Source organism: Rhinolophus sinicus, linkage group LG14, assembly GCF_036562045.2.
Source record: "Rhinolophus sinicus isolate RSC01 linkage group LG14, ASM3656204v1, whole genome shotgun sequence".
Classification (NCBI taxonomy): Eukaryota; Metazoa; Chordata; class Mammalia; order Chiroptera; family Rhinolophidae; genus Rhinolophus; species Rhinolophus sinicus.
Window position 1 is genome coordinate 52,224,654 of NC_133763.1, and position 25,654 is coordinate 52,250,307.

Sequence of the window (25,654 nt, forward strand, 5' to 3'; positions counted from 1 at the left end):
GCGGTCAGGCGATGGTTTGGGGTGATTTGGGCGGCTGGTCCAAGACCCAGGGATGGTGTGGACCAGAGCTCAGAGGCCTCACCCAGAACTCTCAGCAACAGGGAGGCCCAGCAGGGGGAGAGGAGGAAGAGGAGGGATTTGGCCATTTGCTGCCCCCACATCTGCTCTTCCTGGCTCAGGGTCCACTTCAGCAGCACGAGCCTCCAGAGGCCTGACCACTGCCCCCTCCGCAGCAGCTGGAGCCCTCGCCACAGCAGCTGGAGCTCCCCCCATCACAGCAGCCGGAGCTCTGTGGCTCGCAGCAGTCAGAGCTCCGGTGTCTGTTGCGGTGGGACCTGTGGCGCCTGTGGTGGCTCAGGCAGCAGCCCCCATGCCCAGAGCTGCCCCCATGCCCGGAGCTACAGCAGCCCCCGGAGCTGACACTGCAGCAGGACGAGACTGGAGGGCACTTTGGGGGACACTTTGGGGGGCATTTTGGGGCGGGGCACGGAGGACACTTGGGAAGGCACTTGGGAGGCGGCTGGCACTGCTGCTGGTTCTGCTGGCAGGACATGTCGGCAGGGATGGCAGGCGTTCAGGAGCTGAGGGATAGTCAGACAGCAAGTCAGCGCCCGACACACACAGGGGCCCCCCACCCCTTCCTGTCCTTTCAGCATCGTTCTAACCCCTTCATTTTGAACTGTTGCAATGGAGGCTTAGATAATTAAACACTGGAAGTTTCGTTATTTCTAATTGTTGCCCAGATGCTCTCACAGTATCTCCTTTGATTCTCACAATTTCTATTTACAATACTCAGGGATTGTTATACCTTTACACAGAAGGAAATGAGGCAAAAATTAAGAAGAATAAAACCTGCCACAACTAAATATCTAGTAATGAAAGAGGTTATTTCTTTGGTCATGTATACCAGAACCCTGAAACTTCCCAGTGACGAAACCGGTTCAGAATGTAAATATTCTCTTTAAAAAAAAAAAGGAAATTAATGATTGTAACTTCCTAGGTAATTTTCCTCTGTAGAGACTTAAATACGCAGATTGTAAATGGTCTGCAAGGCCGGCTGGTCTCAGGACCAAGTTCATTACTGAAGCTAATCCACAGTATCTTTGCTTATTAAGGGGATTTGCACTCCTGGCTCCAGTCTAATGCCCTGCCATTCTCAGCACCCCACGTTCTCCCCCTAACATCTGGGCTCAGTGATTCTCACCTTCTTGTGTCTGGCTTCTTAAACAGAATCCCAATTCCATTTCAGATCCACAGATATGTGGGTTTTATCAAGCCCCAAAGGAGCCTCTGATTAGCTCTTTCTCTATGGGTTGAGAACTGCTATCTCCAGCTCATTTTTGCAAGGAGCGTTGTAATTTTACTCTCAAAGGTGAAGCCCCCTCATGACAACTGTTCTAGAAGAGGCTCATGGTCAGGGCCTCAGTTCCCTCTGGCATTCGGTCCAGCACAAAGGCACGGCCGTCCACTTCTCCCTCGTGGTCCAGTTGGCCCACTCCCCATGCACGTCCTTCTTCAGTCTTCCTCAGACCTCTCTCCCTCTACCCTCCTGGCTTCCAACACTCCCTGCCCCACCCGCCTGCCCTCCTGCCCTGGCCTGAGCTCCCTCCCGGAAGGCCCTGCCCCATCCCCAGTGGACACTTACCGGGTACAAAGCAGCAAAGGATCTGTCACCACCTCAGGAGGGAGTGGATGGAGGTGCTGTGGCCCGAGGCCCTTTTATATGGTCCTGGGCTCTGCCCCAGCCTGTGAGACAGGGCCTGGGCATGAGGGCACCGCCTCCTGCCACCCACATGGTCCTGTGACCTGTGACTGTGTGATGACTGACAGCTGCTCCCTGACTCCCTCTAGGGGACCTAGGACAGCTTCTCCTGGACTAACATATGACCCAGCAATTCCACTTCTGGGGACTTATCCAAAGAAATCTAAAACACTAATTAGGAAAGATATATGCACCCCTATGTTCATTGCAGCATTATTTACAACAGCCAAGAGATGGAAGCAACATAAGTGTCCATCGATAGGTGATTGGATAGAGAAGATGTGGTACATATAGAAAGGAATTTTACTCAGCCATAAAAAAAGAATGAAATCTTACATTTGCAACAACGTGGATGGACCTGGAAGGTATTATGCTAAGTAAAATAAACCAGACAGAGAAGGACAAATGCCATATGATTTCACTTATATGTGGAATTTTAAAAACAACATAAATGAACAAGCAAAACAGGAACAGACTCATAGATACAAGAGAACAAATTAATGGTTGCCAGATGGGAGGGGTGTGGGTGGGGGGAATGGGTGAAAAAGGTGAAAGGATTAAGAAATACAAATTGGCCATTACAAAATAGCCATGGGGTGTAAAATACAACTTAGGGAATATAGTCAATAATATTGTAGTGACTATGTGTGGTGCCAGGTGGGTCCTAGACTTATCAGGGGATCACTTCATAAGTTGTATCAATGTCTAACCACAATGCTGTACAACTGAAACGAATATAATATTGAATGTCAACTGTAGTTCAAAAATAAATTTAAATAAAAGAAAATCATAATGAAGAGAAGATACGAAAAAGAAAGAAAAAAGAAATGTAAGCAGGAGAGAAAAAAATCCTACAATCAATTCCTATCTGTCTTTCCCTGGAGAATACCTGCCTGGGTTTATTTTGGAGTTTGAGTTCCCAACCTGGCCTCCCAAGTCTTAATTCAATGGCTCCGTGCAATCTAATTTAAAACAAGTTTCATAGAATCTCCAACTCTTTATTATCTTCTATGTGAATGTGAGTGTGTGTGTGTGTGTGTGTGTGTGTGTGTGCGTGTGTGCCTATGTGTATGTTTGTGTGTTATAGCCATTAAAACCCTGGTTAAAAAGTCAGACCTAAAAGAGAACCTTTGTTTTGTCACCTATTAGCTGTATGATCTTGTGAAAAATCCTTCTTGTTCTCAGTTTTTTAGTCTTCAGTAGAGATGGTGTAAAAATAACTCTCCAAGAGTATGTGAGAGTCAGTGAGCTAACACAGAGGACATTTCTGGCAGAGAATTATAACATTCTCTATTCTCTAAAAAAATGCCAACATGTTCATTTTTTAAAAAAACTTACAGTGTCTAATGCTTCAGATGGTTTCTTTGTCTCTTTCTGTTTTATAAGCCACTCTTTCAACTCTCAGTCTCTTAGGGCCTCAATTCAGTTATCCGTATGAACACAGGCTTTTTTTGAAAGGAATATTGAAATTTTTCCCATTTTTAGGAAATTAAGAAGGACAACAGTTCACATCTAGGCGGATAGTAAGTAGAGAATGAGCCACCTCTATGGCACTGCAGTCATTAACTCATAAACTAAGTGATCAGGTGACGGAGAATTACAGCTAGGACGATCGGTGAACAGAGACCACTTCCCTCCAGGATTGGGGAAGAACTCTGAACTTCCCTAACCCCTGAATTCCCTGACCCCAGATGTTGATTTCATAGTATCTAGGTCATTTGTGCAGCATGAATCCTATTATTATGTGATAGAGATATGTGTGTGTGTGTACTTGTGTACACTTCTACTAAGAGATATTACAGAGACTATGGGAGAGATTAAATACACACACACACACACACACACACACACACACACACGTTACCATGTTTCTGTCAGCATTTGATTTCACCTGTGTCTGGCTTTCCTTAAATTGCTCTGCCTCTCATCGGCCTTATTTTTCCTTTGTTCTACTCCTCATTGGGGTTTCCATCCCTCAACCCCAGGAATAATTGCCCCATATCATTAAGGAAGTTTCATCCTGGGGGCCCCACTGGGTCCACGATGAGCTTTAGTCTCTATTGTCTGACGTGTGAGGCCTGTGCAATATAACTCCCTGTTGCATCTCCAGGTTAGGCCTTGCTACCTCCCTTTAGAAATCTTTTTAAGACTAAACGGTTGATTTTCACTGCTTTGAATTTGCTCCTTCCTGTGAAACGTCCATGCTTTATTCCATGATCAAGGCATTTAAAAAACAGTGCTGTTCAACTATAACTTGTTGTGATATCTGTTATGAGTCTTTTCTCTTGAATACACTTAGAATAAACTCTTCTTGAATCCCTAGCATGTGTCTTATATATCTGTATCCATCAGCCGCTCCTAATAGAGGGCTGTGCATTCAACAGATAATCAATTTAAAAATCTATTCATTAACAGTAGCATTAACTTCACGTTGAGTATGACTTAGGCCATCACGATCAGACGCCTCACTCTGAGATAGTGACATTACAATGCATCGGGCTTGTCACCCTGCAGAAATCTGCCACCGAACTGCCTGGGTATGGCTCATGCTGTTTCATAGAGCATATTCAATGAGCGTATAGTCAAGATATTGATTACTCGGTGCCCTTGGTAGCTCTGGTTCAGGAGCCCAGCTCACTCATTCCAAGGATGATAAGACTCAACAGCTATTCTGGGCATAGTTCTGCTGCCACGAGAAGCAGCACCGACCGCCAGTTAACCTGACATGGGTGTGGACGATAGCATGGTGGCATGATGTAATGTCCTGAGGACTGCCGTTAAAGCTCAGTGGCTTGGGTACCATTTTAATCTAAACAATGTGCAGTAGCAAAGGATTGATTTTCTGAACAGGTATGTTTTTTATGTCATCAGGATCGCATCATCTCAGGACATAGGAGGGGAAAATGCTGAGACCTGGTGAGACTTAATTCAGATCCAGTGAATTTTATGCTTTGCCCCAGAGCCAGCACCACAAGTCTCTGTTTAGAGTAACAACAACAAATTAATACTCCAAAATTACTGGAATATGTACCTAATTCTTTCGTTATAAGTAGTTGGGTCAAATAGTTTAAGCATGGTAAAAAAATATTGATAAATTTCACCACATAGAAAAAGATCTTTATGGTAGAAAGCATCATAAAAAAGATGGAAAAGAAATAATGAGCTGAGGAAAAATAAAATACACAAGTCAGTAATAGAATTAAAATTCATAATAAACCGTAAGTTCTTAGAATTTTATAGAAAATAAACAAACCTATCTACAAACTAATGGGCAAAGCACATGAATAACTTAGAAAGAAATACAAATGACCAACAAATTTTGAAATTTATTGTTTCATGTTGTGCATATACAAATAACCAAAGAATTACATATAAAATAAAGTAAAATAAAATAAAATAAAATAAAGGATTGCTTTTCAGGGATGAGGTCTTTCAGATTTACCCCTTTATGCAGAACCAAAAAAGACTTAAAATGGATTACAAAACTCAGTTTTGCTGAAGGTGCTCAGAAATGGGTCTTTTGTTATTGGAAATATACACATAACCATTTGAATGGGAATTTAGTGATTCATTTTCCAATAAATAATGATTGTTGTGTAAACAAGTTAAAAATTTTAGATTAGCATACTTCTTTATACAGCAATTGAACTTCTAAGAATATAACCTAAAAAGAAAAGATTTGATAAAGAAAATCATACACATAAAAATGATCACTACAGGAAATTAAAATAATAGTAAAAGTTAGAAAAGTTGCAAGATATAAGATCAGAATACAGTTTAAGTCTGACTTATATTGACCAGCAATAACTAATTCAAAAACATAATTTAAAAATTGCTATTTAAAATAGCATAAAATACATATAATACCTAAAATATAATTGTAGTGTAAAATCTTTTCGATAAAATGAGAAGACTTTATTGAAAGGCATTACAAAATATCAAAATGAATAGACATACTATACTCATGTACGGATGAAAAAGAAAATTACAAAATTTAACAATTCTTCACAAATTAACGCATGTGTATTCAATAAAATGTTCATCAAAATTCTAATGATGTTTTGTTTCATTTTTCTTTATTTTAATTTGTGGTAAATAACAAGCTGACTTTAAAGTTTCTATGAAAGAACAAAGGTCTAGTAATCACCAAGACAGTTTTAAGGAGGAGACAAAATTATGGAACCTGTGTGATTAGATACCATAATTGATTATACAACTATAGTAATTAAGGCAGCAGGATAGTCTCACAGGGACAGAGAAAGTGGCAATAAAAAGAATTATTCGTCCAATTATATACCTACATAAATATGGAAACTCGGTTATTGACTGAAGAGATATTTAAATTGGTGAGGAAAATAAAATATTTGATTATGATAAGGATATATCTGCTTATCTATTTGGAAAAATGTTAAAAAATATTTAAAAATGTACAAAAATTCCTTTTTAGGTTGAATAACAACTTAATTTTTAAAAGAAAGGATGTTTTTACAACTTCTTAACAAAAACAGAAAAGAATAGATTTCTGCGCTCATGAACGGTTGTTGTTTCTTAAATCACATGAGGTGCAAACAATGTAATATTGCAGAAATGTAGCTATGGTAAAAATAAAACACCTGTTCATCAAATAACACCAATAAAAAACAAACAAGAAAATAATTTACCGGGACAAGATATACACAACTCAATAATAGTGCATTAGTCACCAGAATATATAAAGAACACTTACAGATCCCAGCAAAAAGAGACAAATAGAAAACAAAATCATTCTTAAATAAGAACAATTCGGGGAAGCCCAAGTGGCCAACAAACAGGATCATTGCTAAGCAGGAAACACACATTAAAACTACCAGGACAGACCGATTCACACGCAACAAGCGGCCCTGGTTTCAGTTCAGCAACAGTGTGCAGGAAGAGTGATGCTTATATACCACAAGTGGAAACAGAAATTGGTAAGGCCAATGTGGAAAGATGAGCAGGATCTAAAATTCAACAGTGCCACTTACAGGTATTTAACCTAGAGCCTCTCCAGCATATATGCAAGCAGACACGCACGGAAATTTCCATAGCTACCGTGTTTATACAGGAGAAAGTGCAAACAACTTCAGTGCCCCTCGAAAAAGCGAAAGGCTAACAAAATCACGCCGGGCTCATAAGATGGACACTACACCGTTGTAAACATGAGTAAAGTATAGCTACACAGATCAACCTGAATAACTCAAAAAAATTATGCTAAGGAAAAGAGCAAATTCCAGCTGAGTACCTCAGAAATAATGTCATTTCTACAGAATTGAAACCTCGCCCACTATATGTTGTGTCAGGGGTACCAGTACGTAAATAAAATATACAGGAATTCTTTTAAAACTATAGGTTATAGTCATTAAATAGTTGGGAGGCAAGAAAGGTACTGCTGGGGGTGGGGGGGCTTCCAAGAATGAGAGGTGAGAGCCCTCCAAGCAGCTACCCCCCACGGAGGATGAGGTGGAAATGGCGGTAGAAATTTTCCCACCCCACCCCTATTTCTAGCAGCCCTGTTTCTAGCCAGGAGCAGCCTTCCTGAGCCAATGGAAGGAAGCTGAGGTCTCCAAGGCCTCTTTTGTCAAGCAGTGTGTTATACACAAATACACACACACAAACACACACAACTCAGACATGTAGATTTTCACACCAAGCCATCTAGATTCAAAAGTCCAGATGGAAAATCAATATCTAGGGGGTAAGGAAAGGAAGAGTGTGACCGGGGTGAGTGTGAATAGAGGGCCGTGAAGAGAGCCACCTTTCATAGAAAACCAGGGAGCAGAGGACTCTGGGAATGGTGCTGTCCATTTTAACCACCACAGTCCCCCATTTTAAGCAGGTATTTCCTAGCCAGGAGCAGCTGCCCCGAGCCCGTGGAGGGAGGCAGGGAGCAGCTGTCAGTCATCACCTGTCACAGGACCATGTGGGTGGCAGGAGGCGGTGCCCTCATGCCCAGGCCCTGTCTCACAGGCTGAGGCAGAGCCCAGGACCAGATAAAAGGGCCTCGGGCCACAGCACCTCCATCCACTCCCTCCTGAGGTGGTGACAGACCCTGTGCTGCTTTGTACCTGGTAAGTGTCCACTGGGGACGGGGCAGGGCCTTCCAGGAGGGAGCTCAGGCCAGGGCAGGACGGCAGGCGGGGAGGGGTCTTTGCAGAGTGTGTGGGGAGAGTGCTGGTGGGGCTAGGGCCCCTGAGAGCAGGCTGCTTCCTTACTGGCAAAAGAAGAAGTCTCTGGAAGACTGCAGGAGGGGCCAGTGAGGACAGGCTGGGGACAAGAGAGGAGCGGTTGTGTAATTGTGACTCCGTCCTCTAGAGACACCAAACCCAGCCGCTCCTGTTGGGTCTCTGGTCCGAGGGATTTGCACACTGACCACCGTATTACTTGTAACTGTGTTCCAAAAGGGAAATTAACCTTTGGAAACATAACTGTCCCTCCCACAAAAGTTGAGATGGGAACAGTGGTTCTCAGCCGGTACAGGGGAAATCACGGCTGATGGCCTTGGTTTAAGCACAGAGATTAGTGGGTCTGCAGAGTTCAGCAGACATGACTCAAACCTGGGTGCTGAGGAATCAGTCTGAGGTGAGAGCCTGCTGAAAACTCCAGAGCCCCGGACTGGGTCAGAGAACAAGGAGCAAGTCCCAGAATACATTGGATATTCTCGCAGGTCGTCCCCAACTTCCTTTGCCATTGTGAACTTCTGTGCCCTAAAGGGCGAGAATATCCAGAAAATTCCCCAAGACGGAATACTGTTTTCCCAAAGAAATGATTTCATTTCTAAACTGCTCCCTAGATGGTTTCAAGGATTCTTGTGCTATAATTGCATTAGATTGTCTCTACCTAGGAGATGTTTGATTTGACATTTTCTTAACATCTTGCAGCCTCAGTTTTCTGATTATCAGATAAAAAAGATTCATGAGAACATTACTTCAAAAGAGAGGATATAAGAGCATTTGAGCAACAATTAGAAATAACGAAACTTCCAGTGTTTAATTATCTAAGCCTCCATTGCAACAGTTCAAAATGAAGGGGTTAGAATGATGCTGAAAGGACAGGAAGGGGAGGGCGGCCCCTGTGTGTGTCGGGCACTGACTTGCTGTCTGATTCTCCCTCAGCTCCTGAACGCCCACCCTCCCTGCCGACATGTCCTGCCAGCAGAACCAGCAGCAGTGCCAGCCGCCTCCCAAGTGCCTTCCCAAGTGTCCTCCGTGCCCTGCCCCAAAATGCCCCCCAAAGTGTCCCCCAAAGTGCCCTCCAGTCTCTTCCTGCTGCAGTGTCAGCTCTGGGGGCTGCTGCAGCTCTGGGCATGGGAGCTGCTGCAGTTCTGGGCATGGGGGCTGCTGCCTGAGCCACCACAGGCGCCACAGGTCCCACCGCAACAGACACCGGAGCTCTGACTGCTGCGAGCCACAGAGCTCCGGCTGCTGTGATGGGGGGAGCTCCAGCTGCTGTGGCGGGGGCTCCAGCTGCTGCGGAGGGGGCAGTGGTCAGGCCTCTGGAGGCTCGTGCTGCTGAAGTGGACCCTGAGCAGGAAGAGCACACGTGGGGGCAGCAAATGGCCAAATCCCTCCTCTTCCTCCTCTCCCCCTGCTGGGCCTCCCTGTTGCTGAGAGTTCTGGGTGAGGCCTCTGAGCTCTGGTCCACACCATCCCTGTGTCCTGGTGACCAGGGGACCAAATCACCCCAAACCATCGCCTGACCGCCTTCCGCATAGGCCCGTGTGTGGCTGCCCCGGGAACCCCGGAGCACGGACCCTGCGCCTCCACAGCTGGTCGGTGGAGCACACGCCAGCCTGATGTGAACCAATAAACTGAAAATCTGCATCCCCTGTTCTTGCCTGATCTTTATTCCTACTTATGTCACCTTTTCTCCTGCTGTGTCCTCAATTCCTGGTTCCCCTGAGGCCTCATATCTACAGGCCTTGTTCAAAGTTGCCACTTGTGCCACTAACGTCCCTTGTAACAACACGTTTTCATTGGTTCAGAATCCATACAGGCCCTGACACTGCACTTAGCTGCCGGGATCCATTAGTCTCCTACGTATCTGTGACAGTCCTTCCGACAGTTGGTCTTTCATGGCGTCAACATTGTTAAGAGCCCGTTTGCTTTTGTAGAATGTCCCCCACTTGGGTTTGTCTGATGGTTCTTCTTGACCAGATTCGACGGTGCATTAGTGCAGGGACCCACACAGAAGTGGTGCCGAGTTTTAGAGCTGATGTCTTGCCTCAATGATGTGTAATTGTCTCATTTGCTGGATCCTGAAAATTGGAGTGGGCACATTTGGCAAGAGGCTGATCAAGCTGGGGCGTTGAATGGGCAAATCCTGCCAATTATTTTGTTTTTGTGCCAAGAGAAGCAGCCCCACTTGAGGAGGTGAACCCAGCCTGAGGAAACTAATAGTCTCCCCTGAGGTAGTTGCCCAGCCAGACACGGCTGGTTCTCCGCAGGACCCACCCTCACCAGCTCTCTTTGCTTCTAGACAAATAAGTGCACTCCAGTCACGTACACACCACTAGGGCTGATACAAGGTGTGACCCACGAACAGGTGTACTACACTGCAGAAAAGCTACGTGATTTTCTCCAGTTTATACAGACATGAACCCGGGGAACATGTGTGGAATGGCTATGAAGGGCGTGGGATAATTGTGGAAGGGACATCAGGTTGGAAGGCCAGATTTATTGCTATTAGGCCCACAGAGCAGATATTCTAGACTTAATGTTATAGGTTGGGGGTTAGACAGGGTTCTAACTGTCGGGTTGGTTGGCTGAGACATGGACCAAACGGTGGTCTACACTAAATGCAGCTGAAATAGCAGAACTGCCTGGAATGCTATGCAGGAAGGCATCCAAAGGCTTACGGTTACTGGCATGCTAGAGCGGACTTACCGTTTCACATGTGCTCACTGACCTTGGAAGGGTCCCGAGGACTCACCTTTCACTATGACCACGAGAAATGAATGTGTGAGGGGAGCCCCAGCATCCCTGAAGAGCTCGGTGATTGCTCCCCTCTTCCGGTCATAAATTACAGTGGCATGTGCTGTCACAGAACTGGGAAACCTTAATGCAACAGGGCTAACTGGATGGCAGGCTGGCAGGGACGAGCGGTGGCACTTAGTCCCCAAAGGCACAGTGGGTGTGGTAGCTGTGAGGGACAGCAGTGTCCAGGTACTAACCGTAGCCTTGTGACTCACAGACAGCTATGGCTCTGGCTAGGTGATCACGGTGTCCTTGCGAGAGAAATAGATGGAGAGTCTCCTAAATTCTTGTTTGATATGTACAAGTGGAAGAGCCAAGTGAACAAAGCTCTGAGTCATCAAAACAGAATTAGGGCCCTCAGTCAGTTGCCAGACCCCGAACTTCTTAAATGAAGGGGAGGCTCGGTCCCCTTGTGGAAGAACCCCGATATTCTAGCAAAAAGTTATACTGCTCCTCTTTCCCTCAGTGTTCCCCTATGGGGCCTATGGGCTTTTACCAGGGGAGCTGCCCTGGAGAAAAGGAAATAATCAGACTCTGGGGGGCTAATCAGGTCTGAACTGACACTGATTCCAGTGACTTAACACATCACTTTGCACCTTATTTGGCCAGGTAGGGGCTTACGGAGGTCAGGTGGTCAGTGGGGTTTTAGCTCAAGTCTATCTCACAGTGGCCCCAGTGGGTCCTGACCCCGCCTCCGGTCATTTCCTAAGTTCTGGAAAGCAGATTTGGCACCGACATACCCAAACTGGCAGAATGGCCACACTGTTTCTCTGCCCTGGGGGTTGAGGGCGATTATGGTGCGAGAGGTCAAGTGGAAGCCACTAGAACCGCCTCTACCTAGGAAATAATACGTCAAATCCAAACCACATTCCAGGAGGGCTTGCAGAGATCAGTGCTACCGAGAAGGACGTGAAGGATGGGGGGATGGTGATCCCACCACATCACCACCCCACTCAGCGCTCGGCCTGTGCAGAAGACAGATGGAGCGGGGAGAATGACAGGCGTTGTGGTAAGCTGGATCGGTGGTGACTCCACTTGCAGCTCCTGCACCCGGTGTGGTCTCATTGGTGAACAAGTTAGCACACCTCCTGGTACTGGCATGAAACTACTGTCTGGAAAGTGTACTTTTCTGCACACCTGTTAGGAAAACCCACCAGGAGCTCTTGGTTCTGGCTGAGAAGGCCCGCAATCCACCCTCCCTGTCCTCTCTCGGGTAGACCCACTCTCCTGCCCTCTGTCATCGTGAGTTCTCAGGAATCCTGACGTCTTTCCCTCCACCCGGCATCACACCGCTCCATGCCATCAGGGGTGTCACGCTGACTGCCTTTCATGAGCAAGAAGAAGCAGCGACTCTAGACTTATGAGAAGACCTCTGCGTGTCACAGGGAAGAAGATGACTCGGACCCAAACCCAGGGGCCTTCTCTGTCAGGGAAATTTCTAGGGCCCAGTGGTGTGGAGCGTGTGGAGACATCCTTTCTGCTGTGAAGGAGAAGCTGGTGTCTCTAACTCGCCTACAAGCAAAGATCAGACAAAGCACCTCACCCTTGGGCCTGTTTGGATTTTGGAGGAACATAACCCAGTGAGATGTTTTTGTGTGTTTACTTATTTTTGAATTTCTGAGATGGGTTTATATATTTGAAATATTAATTTCTTACTATGTGATACTTTATGCACTATTAAAATTAATTCTTATGTAATTTGTATCAATTCTTTTTTTAATCTATTATGAGATTTGTGCCATTCTTAAAATACCTTCCCCTACTTGATAATTAAGCAACAATCATCTATATTTTCTATTCCTTTTAGAGTATTGTTTCATATTTTATAATTAAAAGCAAAATTTGCAGGGAGTAGAAAAAAACCCTGAAATTCATGAATGTGTTACTGCATAGCCCTGAAGGAAGGCGAGTGGGAGGATACAGAGCAAAATTCATTCTGTGGGAAGTATTTCCCATAAGATTTCAGCAGTGACCCCCAGTGTCCTGAGAAGATGACACAATGACTATGTACAGATAGGCCCCTTGGGTAAATAGGTGACCTCAGAAAACCTTTGCAAGTCAAAACTGTTTTTGAATGGTCCCAAGGCCATTGATAACTAATATCCACGGCCAAAAGGTTAGCCCAAGAGCCATGGTCATGACCACTCTGCTGATCCATCAGCGAAGTTCAAGCAGATTGATAATTCGGGTGCTCCCTGCCTTTGGGCTGAGGTGTGGACCAGGTGACCTCTTCACCCCAGCCTTCTAGGAGTCAGGAGCTGCGCTCCTGTGTGAGCCAAGGCACGGGCATCCTGGCCAGGCCCCATCACTAAGGAACCACCCGAGCAAATGCCATACCCTGGTGAGATAGTGGCAGGTCTCTGCAGGGTGATGTGGCCACCACACCTCCCTGTGCCCGTGTCAGAGCCTGGTCTCGTATGAGTCACCAGGAATAGCTATTTGGAAACTGTACAGTCAGTGCTAATGAAGTGAAAGGATTTTAAACATCTGTAAGCCACCCTTGTGGGCATAACCTTGTACCAGTTGCTGATGGGGAAGAAGAATAAGGCACCAGCTGTGCTGTCAAGGGTTTACTAGAATCTCATTGGTAAGCTATGTCACATAGGGATAATGGATTGAGTAGGATTGGAACTGTTGGCCTCAGAAAGGAAAAGATCATGGAATAAAGCAGAGGCGTCGGGTAGGAGAGACACGTTCACAGCTACAGGCCAGGGCCACTTGGGAAGCAGAACAGAAACGGAGGAAGTTGAGCAGAGTCCTGTGCACAGAGCCTCAGATGTCAGTCACACGTGCTGACGTTGGTCCTGAACTTCCGGTGGAGCCCTGGTGGGACTTCCTGAAAGCTCAGGGATACTGATTTCTGGAGTGGAGGCTGGCGGAGAGAGAACACTTTTGGATCCCAGTGAAGGTTAGAATCAGGGACAAAACACACAGATGGGCGGCAGTGGGACTTCAGGGGAGGCCATGCCCCTTGAGGTATCTGATGCTGAGTCATAGAAAAGATGGACTTTTCTATATCTGGACCTATGTCCGGAGATCTATGGATCTGTCTATGTTTACATGTATTTACACACATAATCCTTTATATATAAGCAGTCTAAAGCACACACGTAGACGTCCTAACGTACACTCACGAGATTGGTTCTCCTGCCCACTGTGACCTGGACAGAGGTGTTATTGAGTCAATCCACATCTTATTCCAGACTCTTATTTTAGACACTTCTGGAGGGAGGACTCTCTTTCATAATGACTCCTAGCTCTCATTTGCTTTCATCCAATTAGTTGCTTTAGTTCTTTTTTATAATGTCGCCTTCCAAACATGTAAGGAGTACCTACTACATACTAAATTGACATTAGACTTTATCTTAATCTCCTACAAATACAGAAAGAACCCCAAATCCCTTCAAGGAACCCTTGTGTCCACGTAGGAACATGCAGTGACACTGGCGCTGCCTACTGAATGCCAACCCTCCTGTTCCCTAAGGTCCTCCAGCCCGCTGGACCCCGGGGCTCCTGTGCCCCAGGCTTGACGCTCCCACTGTCTCTTCTCTGTCCCCCTCTCTGCTCCATGCCTCACCCTCCTCCCATATGGAAGAGCCCTGGGAACAAATTCTCGTTCTACGGTGCCAGGCAATGCCGGCAGATATTGTTTATATGAACGTGTATGGAAGACCTCAGTTACAAACACGGTCATTGCAAAAGTCAGATATAACTCTCCAAGAAAGTAACCGTGATCTAAACAAATCCACTCCTGTTTAATTACCGATGCATAGTTCCCCTAGGAGGGTCCCGTGTCACAGGACCTTTTCTAGACCTTTTCCTTCCATGATTCTGTTGACACTCACAACACTGTTCAGAGTAATTTTTATCACCTCTTTCAAAGTTGCAAAAAAATTGAGGAGGAGAAAAACAGGGTGATTTTCACCAGATCACATAGCGAATCAGTTGCAGAACTTGGACTCTGTCCCAGATGTGTGTCCCTCCTGATCCAGGCTTTTAACCGGATGGTACAGACATACACACACGCTCTGCCAGGATGGCTGGGTACCAGCGAGGCATTTAGAAGTTTCTGTTTGTCTTAGTTCAAAGCAGACCATCCGGGCAATAGGACAGGAGGGCTTGGGAGGCCAACCTGCATGAGGCAGGTATGAGGACCAGGAAACTGTAAGGAGATTGAGGTGGCACTGCTGGTGGGGATGTCCTTCCTGAGCCATGGAGGGAGGCAAGGCAGGTGCCAGTCATCTCACGGTCACAGGTCACAGGACCATGTGGGTGGCAGCAGGCGGTGCCCTCATGCCCAGGCCCTGTCTCACAGCCTGGGGCAGAGCCCAGGACCAGATAAAAGGGCCTCGAGCCACAGCACCTCCATCCACTCCCTCCTGAGGTGGTGACAGACCCTGTGCTGCTTTGTACCCGGTAAGTGTCCACTGGGGACGGGGCAGGGCCTTCCAGGAGGGAGCTCAGGCCAGGGCAGGAGGGCAGGCGGGTGGGGCCGGGGGATCTGGGTCCATATAATTAGAGAGGGGCAGGCTCAGAAGGAAGGGCCAGGGCCGGCAGGAAGACAGCAAGAGCAGCAGGCTGTAGTGAAGGCTCCGTCCGCTGAGAGGGCCCACGGGTGACGGAAGGAGACCAGGCCGCTCTGGTCTCCCAGAGGCTTCAGAAAGGACGTTGTCCTTTAAGATACCAAGCGTCCTCAGCGAGCTATGACTTGGGGACAGCAATTCTCAAAACGAGGTGCAGATCAGAGGCATTTGGGGGGATTGTTGCACACATGATATGGGACAGGGCCGGGGAGTACATTTTAAAGCTTCAGGGTGGGAAAAAGCACAAGAAGTGTAATAATCTCTAAGCCAAGCTGTGAGTGTACAAGGGGATATGTCTGAGGTCAGAGGCGCAGGCTGTGGGTCAAGGGATCTGCCAGCTCCCTGTTGAGGAAAGCGAGCCAGCCAGGTCTCTCTCTACTGGTCTTGTGAGTATCTAAATACAAAACTATTTAGGGTGTTTCCTAACAGGAAAATTTTTTTCCATAAAGGAAATGTTTCAGTTCTAAATTACTCTTTATAGAACAATGTCAATATTTCGATGACATCAGTGAAAACATTGTTTTTCACTGTCTTAACATCGTTTGGCCTCAATTTTCCAGCTGGTGGTGATTTCTTCTTATTTTGAAAGGGTCAAGTGAGGTTCAAATGGGAGACTGTGCACCTTCCTTGGTGAGATATTAGAAAGGACAAGATTGGCAAGGACGTGTTACCTCTTACTGATATCCTAACGAGGTTATTTAAATGTACATAGCAGTAAAGATGCTGAAAGGACAGGAAGGGGCAGGGGGGCCTGTGTGTGTGTCGGGCGCTGACTTGCTGTCTGATTCTCCCTCAGCTCCTGAACGCCCGCCTTCCCCGCCGACATGTCCTGCCAGCAGAACCAGCAGCAGTGCCAGCCGCCTCCCAAGTGCCTTCCCAAGTGTCCTCCGTGCCCCGCCCCAAAATGCCCCCCAAAGTGTCCCCCAAAGTGCCCTCCAGTCTCTTCCTGCTGCAGTGTCAGCTCCGGGGGCTGCTGTAGCTCTGGGCATGGGGGCTGCTGCAGCTCCGGGCATGGGGGCAGCTCTGGGCATGGGGGCTGTTGCCTGAGCCACCACAGGCGCCACAGGTCCCACCGCAACAGACACCGGAGCTCTGACTGCTGCGAGCCACAGAGCTCCGGCTGCTGTGATGGGGGGAGCTCCAGCTGTTGTGGCGGGGGCTCCAGCTGCTGCGGAGGGGGCAGTGGTCAGGCCTCTGGAGGCTCGTGCTGCTGAAGTGGACCCTGAGCCAAGAAGAGCAGACGTGGGGACAGCAAATGGCCAAATCCTTCCTCCTCTTCCTGCTGTAGCTGGGCTCGCCTGAGTGGCTGAGATGTCCCAGTGAAGGTTCCAATCTCTGGCCTAGCGAGTCCCTCTGCCCTGGGATGCAGAAGCCTGAATCTTCTCCCAAAAACCTGTCTGCTGACCTCTTCCATCAGTTTTATCATCTGTCCTGGGATTTCAAAACCACGGGCTCTGACTCACTCCCCAGCTAATCTTCTTGTTGCCTGCAATCTCAAACAAAATAATAAAACCAAGAATGTGCTCACTAGTCCTGTTGTAGACTCTTCCTTGCCTGCTTGTGTCCCAATACTCTTGCCACCAGCGTCCATTCTCACCCTGCCTGGATAGCTTGGCAATAAAGTCTGTGCTCGCCGTGTGGCCGGACATGGAGGGTGGGAGGGAAGAGCGGCTTTGCCTCCTTCTCTGACACGGATTCTCAGGTGACTTCTGTATGCCTCTGCCACCTCCTGTGCCTCTTGTAACACCGTGCTTTGGACTTGGGCTTTCTTTAGGTCCAACCCAGACCCGGGCCAAGACAGGGAGACAGATGTGTACCCCATCCTTCATGGGTCTCCCCCTCTTTTGCTTTGTGATACTGCCATCTCCCCCCAGATTTCTTTTCTCCTTCGGTAAAAAAATTTGTTTAGAGACGTGTACATAACATTCTGCAAACAGACCACGAATCTTAGTTAATTCTAACTAGAAACATTCATATAGCGTGTAGCAAAGACCATAAAAAAATTAAATCCATAAGAAAAGAATCAGAAACAAACCAAAAAAAAGTCAGGAACGTCTCCCTTTTCTCTTTCTGAGTCCCAAGTCCACCTTTTCAGGTCACATATTTCATCTCCTTACTTTGTAAAGAAGTCTTGCTTTTTCATCAAAATTTTTTCAATCACAAATGTCACATGAGATTTAATCATTGATTTTCTTTGCGTTATTATGCCTTGAAGATCTTAACGTGAACTGGATAAATGGCCAATATTTTGCATTTATATTTTAATTCATGGAAAAACTCAGGTGTCTGGTGGACCAGAGAGTAGGAACACATCACAGGAATTGGGCAGTTCTCACCTCACGACTGCTGCAATTATTATGACCTCTAGATGTCCCTGTGTCTTTAGTAAGTCCCTCAAGATTCAAAATCCTGTGAGAGATCATCCAAGGAGCTACTCCAGGAAGCTAGAAGAGGGATATATCTCCTTTGGTTTCAGTAATAAGAGGGAGCTCAAGCACTACATATATTGGGGGACCCCCTCCAAAAAAGTCAGCTACCATACTAACAAATATGGAGAGGATTGCTGGCCAATGTACCACCATTCTATCAAAATAGGAATTCTCGGACAAATGGATCCTACATCCCCCAGAAGTGGCATGTTCCAGTTGAGCCCAGGTGTACTCCCAGGTCAGGGGGTCGCTCTCTCCCCTAAGACTGGATGCTTCCTAAGGATAGGTACCTTATGTCTATCTCAGACTAGAGTTCCCTGAAAGCAGAGACAGGGCTTCCCTAAAGGTCATGGAGCTTTTCTTGTATATTTTCTTCTAAGAGTTTTGTATTAATAGCTCTGACCCCTCACTTACGTTCTTGATGCATTTGAGCACTTTTTTTAATGTTATGTTTTTCAGATGTGGACATTCATGCCCTAATACTATTTGTTGAAACAACTATTGTTTTCTCAGTGAAATACCTTGACACCTTGCCAAAAGTCAATTGATCACACATTCATGGGTTTATTTCTGTATTCTCAATTATCTTCCATTGATCTTTACGTGTATCCTTGAGCCAGGCTTTTTTTTTTTTTGCTTTTCAGCATTTTGAAAATGCCATTCCCATGTCTTCTGGCCTTCAGTTTTTTGGTTTTTGTTTTTATGAAAAATCAGCTGTTGTCATTAGGGTCCCTTGTAAGTGATGGGTCATTTCTCTCTTGCTGTTTTCAAGAGTTTCTCTTCATCTTTTTCTTTCAGCACTTTTACTAGGCTGTGTTTAGATGTGGATTTCTTTGTATTTATCCTGCGTTGAGTTTGTTGATTTTTTTGAATGTATAGTTGTGTTTCATCAAATTTGGGGAATTTTCAGCCATTATTTTTAATATTTTTTCTGTTTCTCCCTCTCTCTCTCTTTCTCTCTCTCTTTTCCTTTTGGTACTCACATTAAACATATGTTGGTGAACTTACAGGTATCCTCCAATTTTCTGAGGCTCTTGTTCACGTTCCATCATTTTTTTTCTCTCCGTGCTTCAGATTGCATAATGTCTATTCAGCTATCACAAGTTTGCTGATTCTCTCTTCTGCCAGTTCAAATATACTGTTGAGCCCCTCTAGTAAATTTTTCATTTCATTTATTGTATTTTTCAGCTCTAGAATTTCCATCTAGTTTTTTAAAAAAAATAATTTCTATCATTTTATTGACATTCTGTATTTGATAAGATGTTATAACACCTTCCTTTACTCCTTAAGCATGGCTTCCTTTAATTCTTTAAATATAGCTATAATGGCTGCTTTGAAATCTACTTAAGTTCCATTTCTGTGCCCTCTCAAAGGATGTTTCTGTCGCTAATTTTCCTGTGTATGAGTCATTCTTTCTTGCTTATTTACATGTCTTGTATGTTTTTTGTTGAAAAATTGTCATTTCGGATAATGTATTATAGCAACAAGGAATAGTGATCCTTTCCCCTCCTCTCTCCCTGGGTTGTTGTTTGCTTGTTTATTTGTTGAGTGATTTGGAGGGACTATTCTCATGTGCTCTATTTCCCCTGAAGTGTGAAGCCTGGGATGTCACCCCTCAGAGGGCCCAGCCTTGGGGGTGCACATGGTCACCCTGGATAGTTTTACCAGAGCCTTTTGGGGTTGTCTCTTTTTCTGATGATTTGTCTGTTAAGCTGTCTGCCCCTGCTGATATCACACCTGACAGTCAGGTTCCCCTGATTGCTGGCTTATGTTCTGTTGCTTTTCATAATATTCTGGGATATAAATTGTTCCATAATCTGATGCAGTTAGATCCAGGCCCCTTTGCAGGGGTAGTTTTTGAGGCCAGTCTTTGAGGTTTGTTCTGAACCAGGAGAGCTCTACTTAGCCCCCACTTTCCCTGGTTTTCTGTGGTGAACTAGCTGTTCTCCAGGTTAACATACTGCTTTCATGGGTCAGCAGCCTCTTCTTAACTGCTTTACCGACAAAGTCGCCCTTATTTTCCAGGGTGTCATTAGGCTTGAACTTCCCCAAACTCTGCTCTGAATAAAATTGGTTCCTTTGGTGAGAACGTCAGAGTTTTCTGTTCTTTCGACCTCTTTGCCCGGTCAAAATCTCTGAGTCACTGCTCTGAAGCTGGGGATGGGAATGGTCTCTGCTTTTCTTGGAGTGACACCCCTGCTTCATGAACAGGGCACGGTACTGGGTGGCAACCTCTAACCTTCTCGGACTGCCTCTTCCACGTGGAACCTCTACCCTACACGTCGGCTGGGGCACAGGTGTTCAGGGTCCCAGTATTCTAGGCCTGCTATGCCTGAGGCGGAGTCACAGTGTGTCTCACGAGTGGGGTCTGGGTGGAAGAAGGAAGCCCCCAACCTCTTGGCTACCCTCCCCTGGAATTTAGCCTCTGCGACACAGAGCTGGAGGTGATGTACAAAGACTCCCAGGAAGATACCACAGCCCCTGGCTTGGAGCGAGGGGAATTAGTAGCTCCCTCTTTTTGGTCACACCTTCCTGGAGTGAAGCTACCATCACTCTGAGCTGGAAAGGTTCGGGGAGGGAACCAGTTACGATTCCAGGGTCACAGACTCTTGCTGTGTTGACTGAGATTTAGTAGATTTTCTTGAATAAAAGTTATTTAATTTGCTGTATACCCTTAAGACAATTTATAACTATTTGAAATGTTTTATTTTTTCAAAATAACTTTCAAACATTATAGTTGCTTTGCTGGAATAGGATGCAAGGTGTCTTCATGCTGTCATTAGTTGTCCCTTAAGGTTTAGTTTAGTTTAGTTCTTTTTTTAAGCTTCAAAAGACTCTGCATTTTATGTATTACAGATTTATTTTATAATTTATTCTTAAAGTTATTTTATGAGGAGTGTGTACTACCTAAACTCTAGGCCCATGTTTAACTCTTTTCTTCTAAATTTCAGAAGCTTCTCCTCTTCTTCCTTGGGATGGCGAGAGATGGAGAACAAATAGACTGTCCCCTTTGATGAAGAAAGCGCTGTACTCAGCCCATCCTTTGCTAGTGACAATTTCTTCTATTGAAATGAAAACCATGCATTTAGACCCAAAGGTCTTGGTTAACAAGCTATTATAGCTTTGGGTAGAAGTCAGGCTAATTGATGGTTTGGCTATAGTCCTACCTGGAGGAAAAAGCAAGGACCACAATATCTCTTAGGCCTTCTTCCTAGGAACACATGAGCATGGCTGAGTTCTGAAATAAGAAGTACCTGTGGGCCTGATGCTATGGATTTTCCTAACACTCCCTCCACATGAAACTCTTTGGCACGATCTGAACAGACATCTCATAGTATTTAGGAAACGTAGTTCCGGTGTCCGCAGTGGGAAGCGCACAGCCCCACCTCACTGTGTTTAGCTTTGTCACGGCCTGACGTATTCCTCTGGAATTAATCAACCCAGGACATACCATTTAGAAAGCAGTCTGTAAGCTGTTTTCTGCAAATGTTGGTGACAGGGATTTAAAAAAAAACAAATAACCAGTATATGCCATGAACCACTGCATACATTAACAGGGGAGAGAAGATATATGAGACACTGCCCCACGCTTGAAATACTTACAGTCTCACACACACACAAAAAAAGAAAAAATTGTGCATGATGATAAGTTATACATATGACAAACAATACATATCCTGGAATTTTTTCTCGGTCAGGCATTGTCAGGGAACCCATTACAGGTGACATGAGATTAAGATTGGTCCTTGGATGATAGATTTTCCAAAGGCAAAGAGAAGAAGGGGTGGGTATTCTCAGACGAGGAACCAGCACAAAAAGAAAGAGACAGACAGTAAGATGAGAGAGAGAGAGAGAGAGAGAGAGAGAGAGAGAGAGAGAGAGAGAGAGAATAGGATCACAGAGAGGCACTAAGAATGAGAAGTGACAGGTGATTCTCAGGGATAGGCTCCTGTCCCCAGACCAGGAGACAATGCTAATAATAATGGCAGCCACATCACTTAAAATGCTATCATTCCAATCTTGTAGATTTCAGCTGACTAGTTCCATTCTCTCTCTAGAGCCAGAATTAGCCTGCCTCTCTGTGTGTCCGTCTTTCCCTTACTTCCTCTCCTGTGTTATCTATGAATGAATGTGTCTACCTTAGCTCGAGACTGACAGCTTTGAACCATGAGATGGCGCTCTTCCTGCTTCTTGTGATTGGGGCTGGTATTGCTTCTTGTATCCCGGATGTACTAGGTGCTTAATGAATATCAAACCACAGAATACTCATAGATGCAATGTGAGCCGGGGAGAGAGATGGAGGACATTGCATTTCTGGGGTCCTGCCCTGGAACTGGTTGGACTTGGGAGTCTAGTTGGGGGACAGGACAGCTCAGGGACCTCGAGGAGGCTGAGTTTAGGGGATGATCAAAACCAGATGCCGGTCTCCTCCACTGAAAGTGCCAACCCTGGTGGAGATGTCCCCAACACCATCCTGTCTGTAAGGAAAGTCTTCGTACTGAAAACGACTGGGGCGAGAGACTTCTGTGGGCACAGTTACAAGTAGTGGTCTGGGCTGCTGGAGAGGAAGCAGGAAGCTTCGTTTGCCCGGGGCAGAGCCTCCAGAAAGAACCGTCAGCCCCTAAGTACCGGGAGCAGGGGGTGGACAGTTAACATGAAGGAAATGCATGTGTGATACGTGCGGTCTTGGGAACGTGGGTGGATGTGGTGCAGGTCTGGGTGGGGAAAAGAAACAACAGGCATATTGAGACCTGCGTCACATTGCCTCCCACCAATGCTTAGTGTACGTGCAGACTTTCTAAGGAGGAGTTCGGATTATTTCTGGTGCCTGATGGGGAGGAGAGGAGGATGAGGAAACAGAAGAAGAAAGGAGGAGAAGGATGTGATGGAAGAGGGGTCTGATCTCCGAGGGCCCATAAATCAGGTGCTCTCTCCAGGGCCCTGTTCTCACGGGGTGATGGGTTTCATACCATTCTCTCTCTGCTCTCCCTTCATCCAAACTGCACGTCAAAGCCTACCTTCCCCTGGGAACTTCAGGGGAAGCAGGTAAGCCCGGATATTCCTGCCCGGCTGCATCTGGGGCTCTCACAGGTGCCCTTCTTGTGGCCTCGGCCTGCTTTCCACCCTGGTGCGGTGCGTATTCCGCATCTCACACCCACCCCTGCTGCCTCTGTCCTGTGTACAATCTGAGGCCTTTGCAGACTACTCTTACCATCAGAATTCCCCTTGTAATTTCTCATCTCTTTCTTTTACTCAACTCTTCCCTGAGTCCCTGCTGTGTGCCAGGCCTTGGGGCACAGAGGCGGGCGAGACACGGTCCCCACCACCAGGGAATGTCATTAGTGCCTTTGCCTTCGCTGGACTCATCAGCAGCGATTCTCAGGCGGAAGCGTCAGATGAGAGTGTTCCCACGCCGAGCATCGCCAACACGTGCTGATACCAATTTTCACGAAAGGCCGTGGAACACTTTTCACTGTGGGAGGCTTTTTCTTGGGGTCCCCTGATAATAACACAGATAACTCCCCTTTTGCATTGAAGAGCTAGCAGAGCTTACGAATGGTTTACTCTCCACCCAACTCTCAGCCTGTTGTGTAAGGTGAGGTCCACCCACAGATTTCTCTGCACTATTTAGGAAAGGGTGTTCGGAAAGGGCTTAGGTAAGGGAAGGTGACCACGAGGCGTCGCGATCCACAGAACAGAAATGAGTAGGATTTTGTTTCCCTCCCATTTTTTTTTGTGTTCCCCAAACACAACATCTATTCTAATGGCACATAGATTGTTTCATTCGACAAATATTAATGAGCGTCTTCTTGACACGGGGGACAGTATCAGGCCCTAGGAATGCAGAAGTGATAAAGAGAAGGCCCCTGTCATTAGAGAGCTGTTTAATAGAGATAGGACAAGTATTTAGGTCACCTTAATATGGCAGCAACAATAAAACCTGCGAGAGGTATGCGTCTATGGAGTCCAGAGATGGGAGGGATCGGATGTGGCCGGGAGACCAGGCAAGTCTCCGCGGAGGGAATGACACTGAGGTGGATGTGGGGGGTGGACGAGCAGGGTCTTCCTCAGACTTGAGTGGTATTGAACCTGGTCCTCCCCCTCCAATCCTAGACAGGACTCAACAGCAGGCATTTCCCCACTCAGCCCTCCAGGAATGTAATCTGGACTTGGTCATACCCACGTCCACTCAGGCCCGTCTGCAGGCCCCAGCCTTCTGGGCACTCACTCGCATGCGAATCCCTTTGACCCACATCCCAGCTGTGTGTAGCTGAGGAATCCAGCCTTGGGAATTGTGAAATATCCGGATAGATAACCCACTCCATGGCTGCCTTCCAATAATAAGTAGCCTGGAGGCTTCCCCTGGAGGATGTATAAAAGGCCTCTTCCTTCCCGGCCCCACAGGCCTCCAGACTCCTCCTGGGGTGGTGACTTGTCCACGCATCTTTCTCTAGGGTGAGGCTCCTTCTGGGTGGGGAGACACTTGGATGTCCCTTCCTTAGACGCTGCTAAGGCAGCCCTGTTCCCTCCTGTCTCTTCCCAGGGAGTAAGGAGATAAGCCCCGGAGGAGAGGTTTGGGCAGGGAGACGGGAAGGGAAGTGGGTCCTTGCGAACAACCTCAACTGAGTGATGGCACATGGGAGAAAGCCTTGGAAGCTAGAGGGCCGGAGAAGGAGAGACAATACACACACAGACCTAGGAGACTCAGAGCAGAAAGAGCAAAGACTCAGTTCTCCTTTACACTTGACCATGGTGGACGGGGGCCTGGGAAAAGTGGGCTGTTTAAGAAGAAGAGTAAATTATTAGCCTGGTTGTTGGTGAGTGGGTCTCCTGGGAGTTCCCACCATGCTTTACTCGCTAAGGTTTAGCCCTCGTAAACCCATTTCTCCCCTCCCGGGATGGATATTGGCAGGCTGTCCGTGCCAGGCTCCATGTTGACAGCTACAACTCACGGAGAGGACAGACAGACATCCAAGACCCTGACCTAACTGAATGCTCTTTGTCCTTCCAGCTTCGACCTGCTAGCCCAGCGATGTCACAGCGGAAGCAGCAATCTGGGGAGCCCCCAAGGGCCCCCAAGTGCTCCCCTCTGCAGTGCTCACACCCCTGCCTGGCTCCCTGCCCTGCTCCTAGCTGCAATTCCGGGTCAGGAGGCGGTGGTTCTGGTTCCCAAAGCTCCGAGGCTCAGAGGCCGGCCCACTCTCGGAGGACTCACCAGGAGCTACCCTGCCTCAGGGGTGGCACGGTCTACCACATCAAAGAGGAAGAGTGCTAGGGCGACCTGCCGGAGGACAGGGGTACAGGGGCAGTTGCTCTCCCCCACCCAGGCCTCATTCTACTCAGAAGCTCAGGACCCTCCCTCTCTTTGGGGCCAGGGAACCCTTTCTGGCCCTCAGCACTTAAGATGCAAGAGTTGGGCTAAGACACACTTCTGCTTCTGCCCTCCACTCACCCCCTCAGCTTAGCGACAACATAGTAGCAGCCGCTTCGGCTGCAGCCTGGGCTGCTGAGACCCCCGCAGGTGGATGCCGCCCCCCCTTTCCTCCTTAGACACCTGTCAACGTTTCAAGGAGACAGTGGTTTGAGATTGATGATGTGTGAGTTCTCAGCATCCAGAGCCCTCAGCCAATGTCATCACGTGATGCTAGGCTTCAATGCAACAAACTTACATTGAGCACCTACTGTGTACTGGGCTCTGTGATCACAGATGCAAGTAGAAGATGTGTCCCTGCTCTAGAAAAGCTCACAACTTCATGGGAAAAACAATGGACTTTCTCCATTGAAATCTGTGGACTAATAAATATCATTTTAAGCGGATTGGCACACATTTTTTTCTTCCTTTGTGTCTATAAGAAATTAAAGGAGGCAAAGAGGATGAAAGGTCAAGGA

The 25,654-nt window shown here is 46.8% G+C and overlaps 1 protein-coding gene across 1 annotated transcript; it reads left to right on the top strand.

The window, feature by feature from the left end:
* Positions 1-24,168: 24,168 nt before the first annotated feature.
* Positions 24,169-25,230, top strand: LCE6A (late cornified envelope 6A). Its single transcript, XM_074318635.1, is given in 3 exon segments — positions 24,169-24,220; positions 24,777-25,062; positions 25,226-25,230. Coding segments are annotated over 2 exon segments (270 nt in total). The 5' UTR covers positions 24,169-24,220; positions 24,777-24,797.
* The last annotated feature ends 424 nt before the right edge of the window (positions 25,231-25,654 follow it).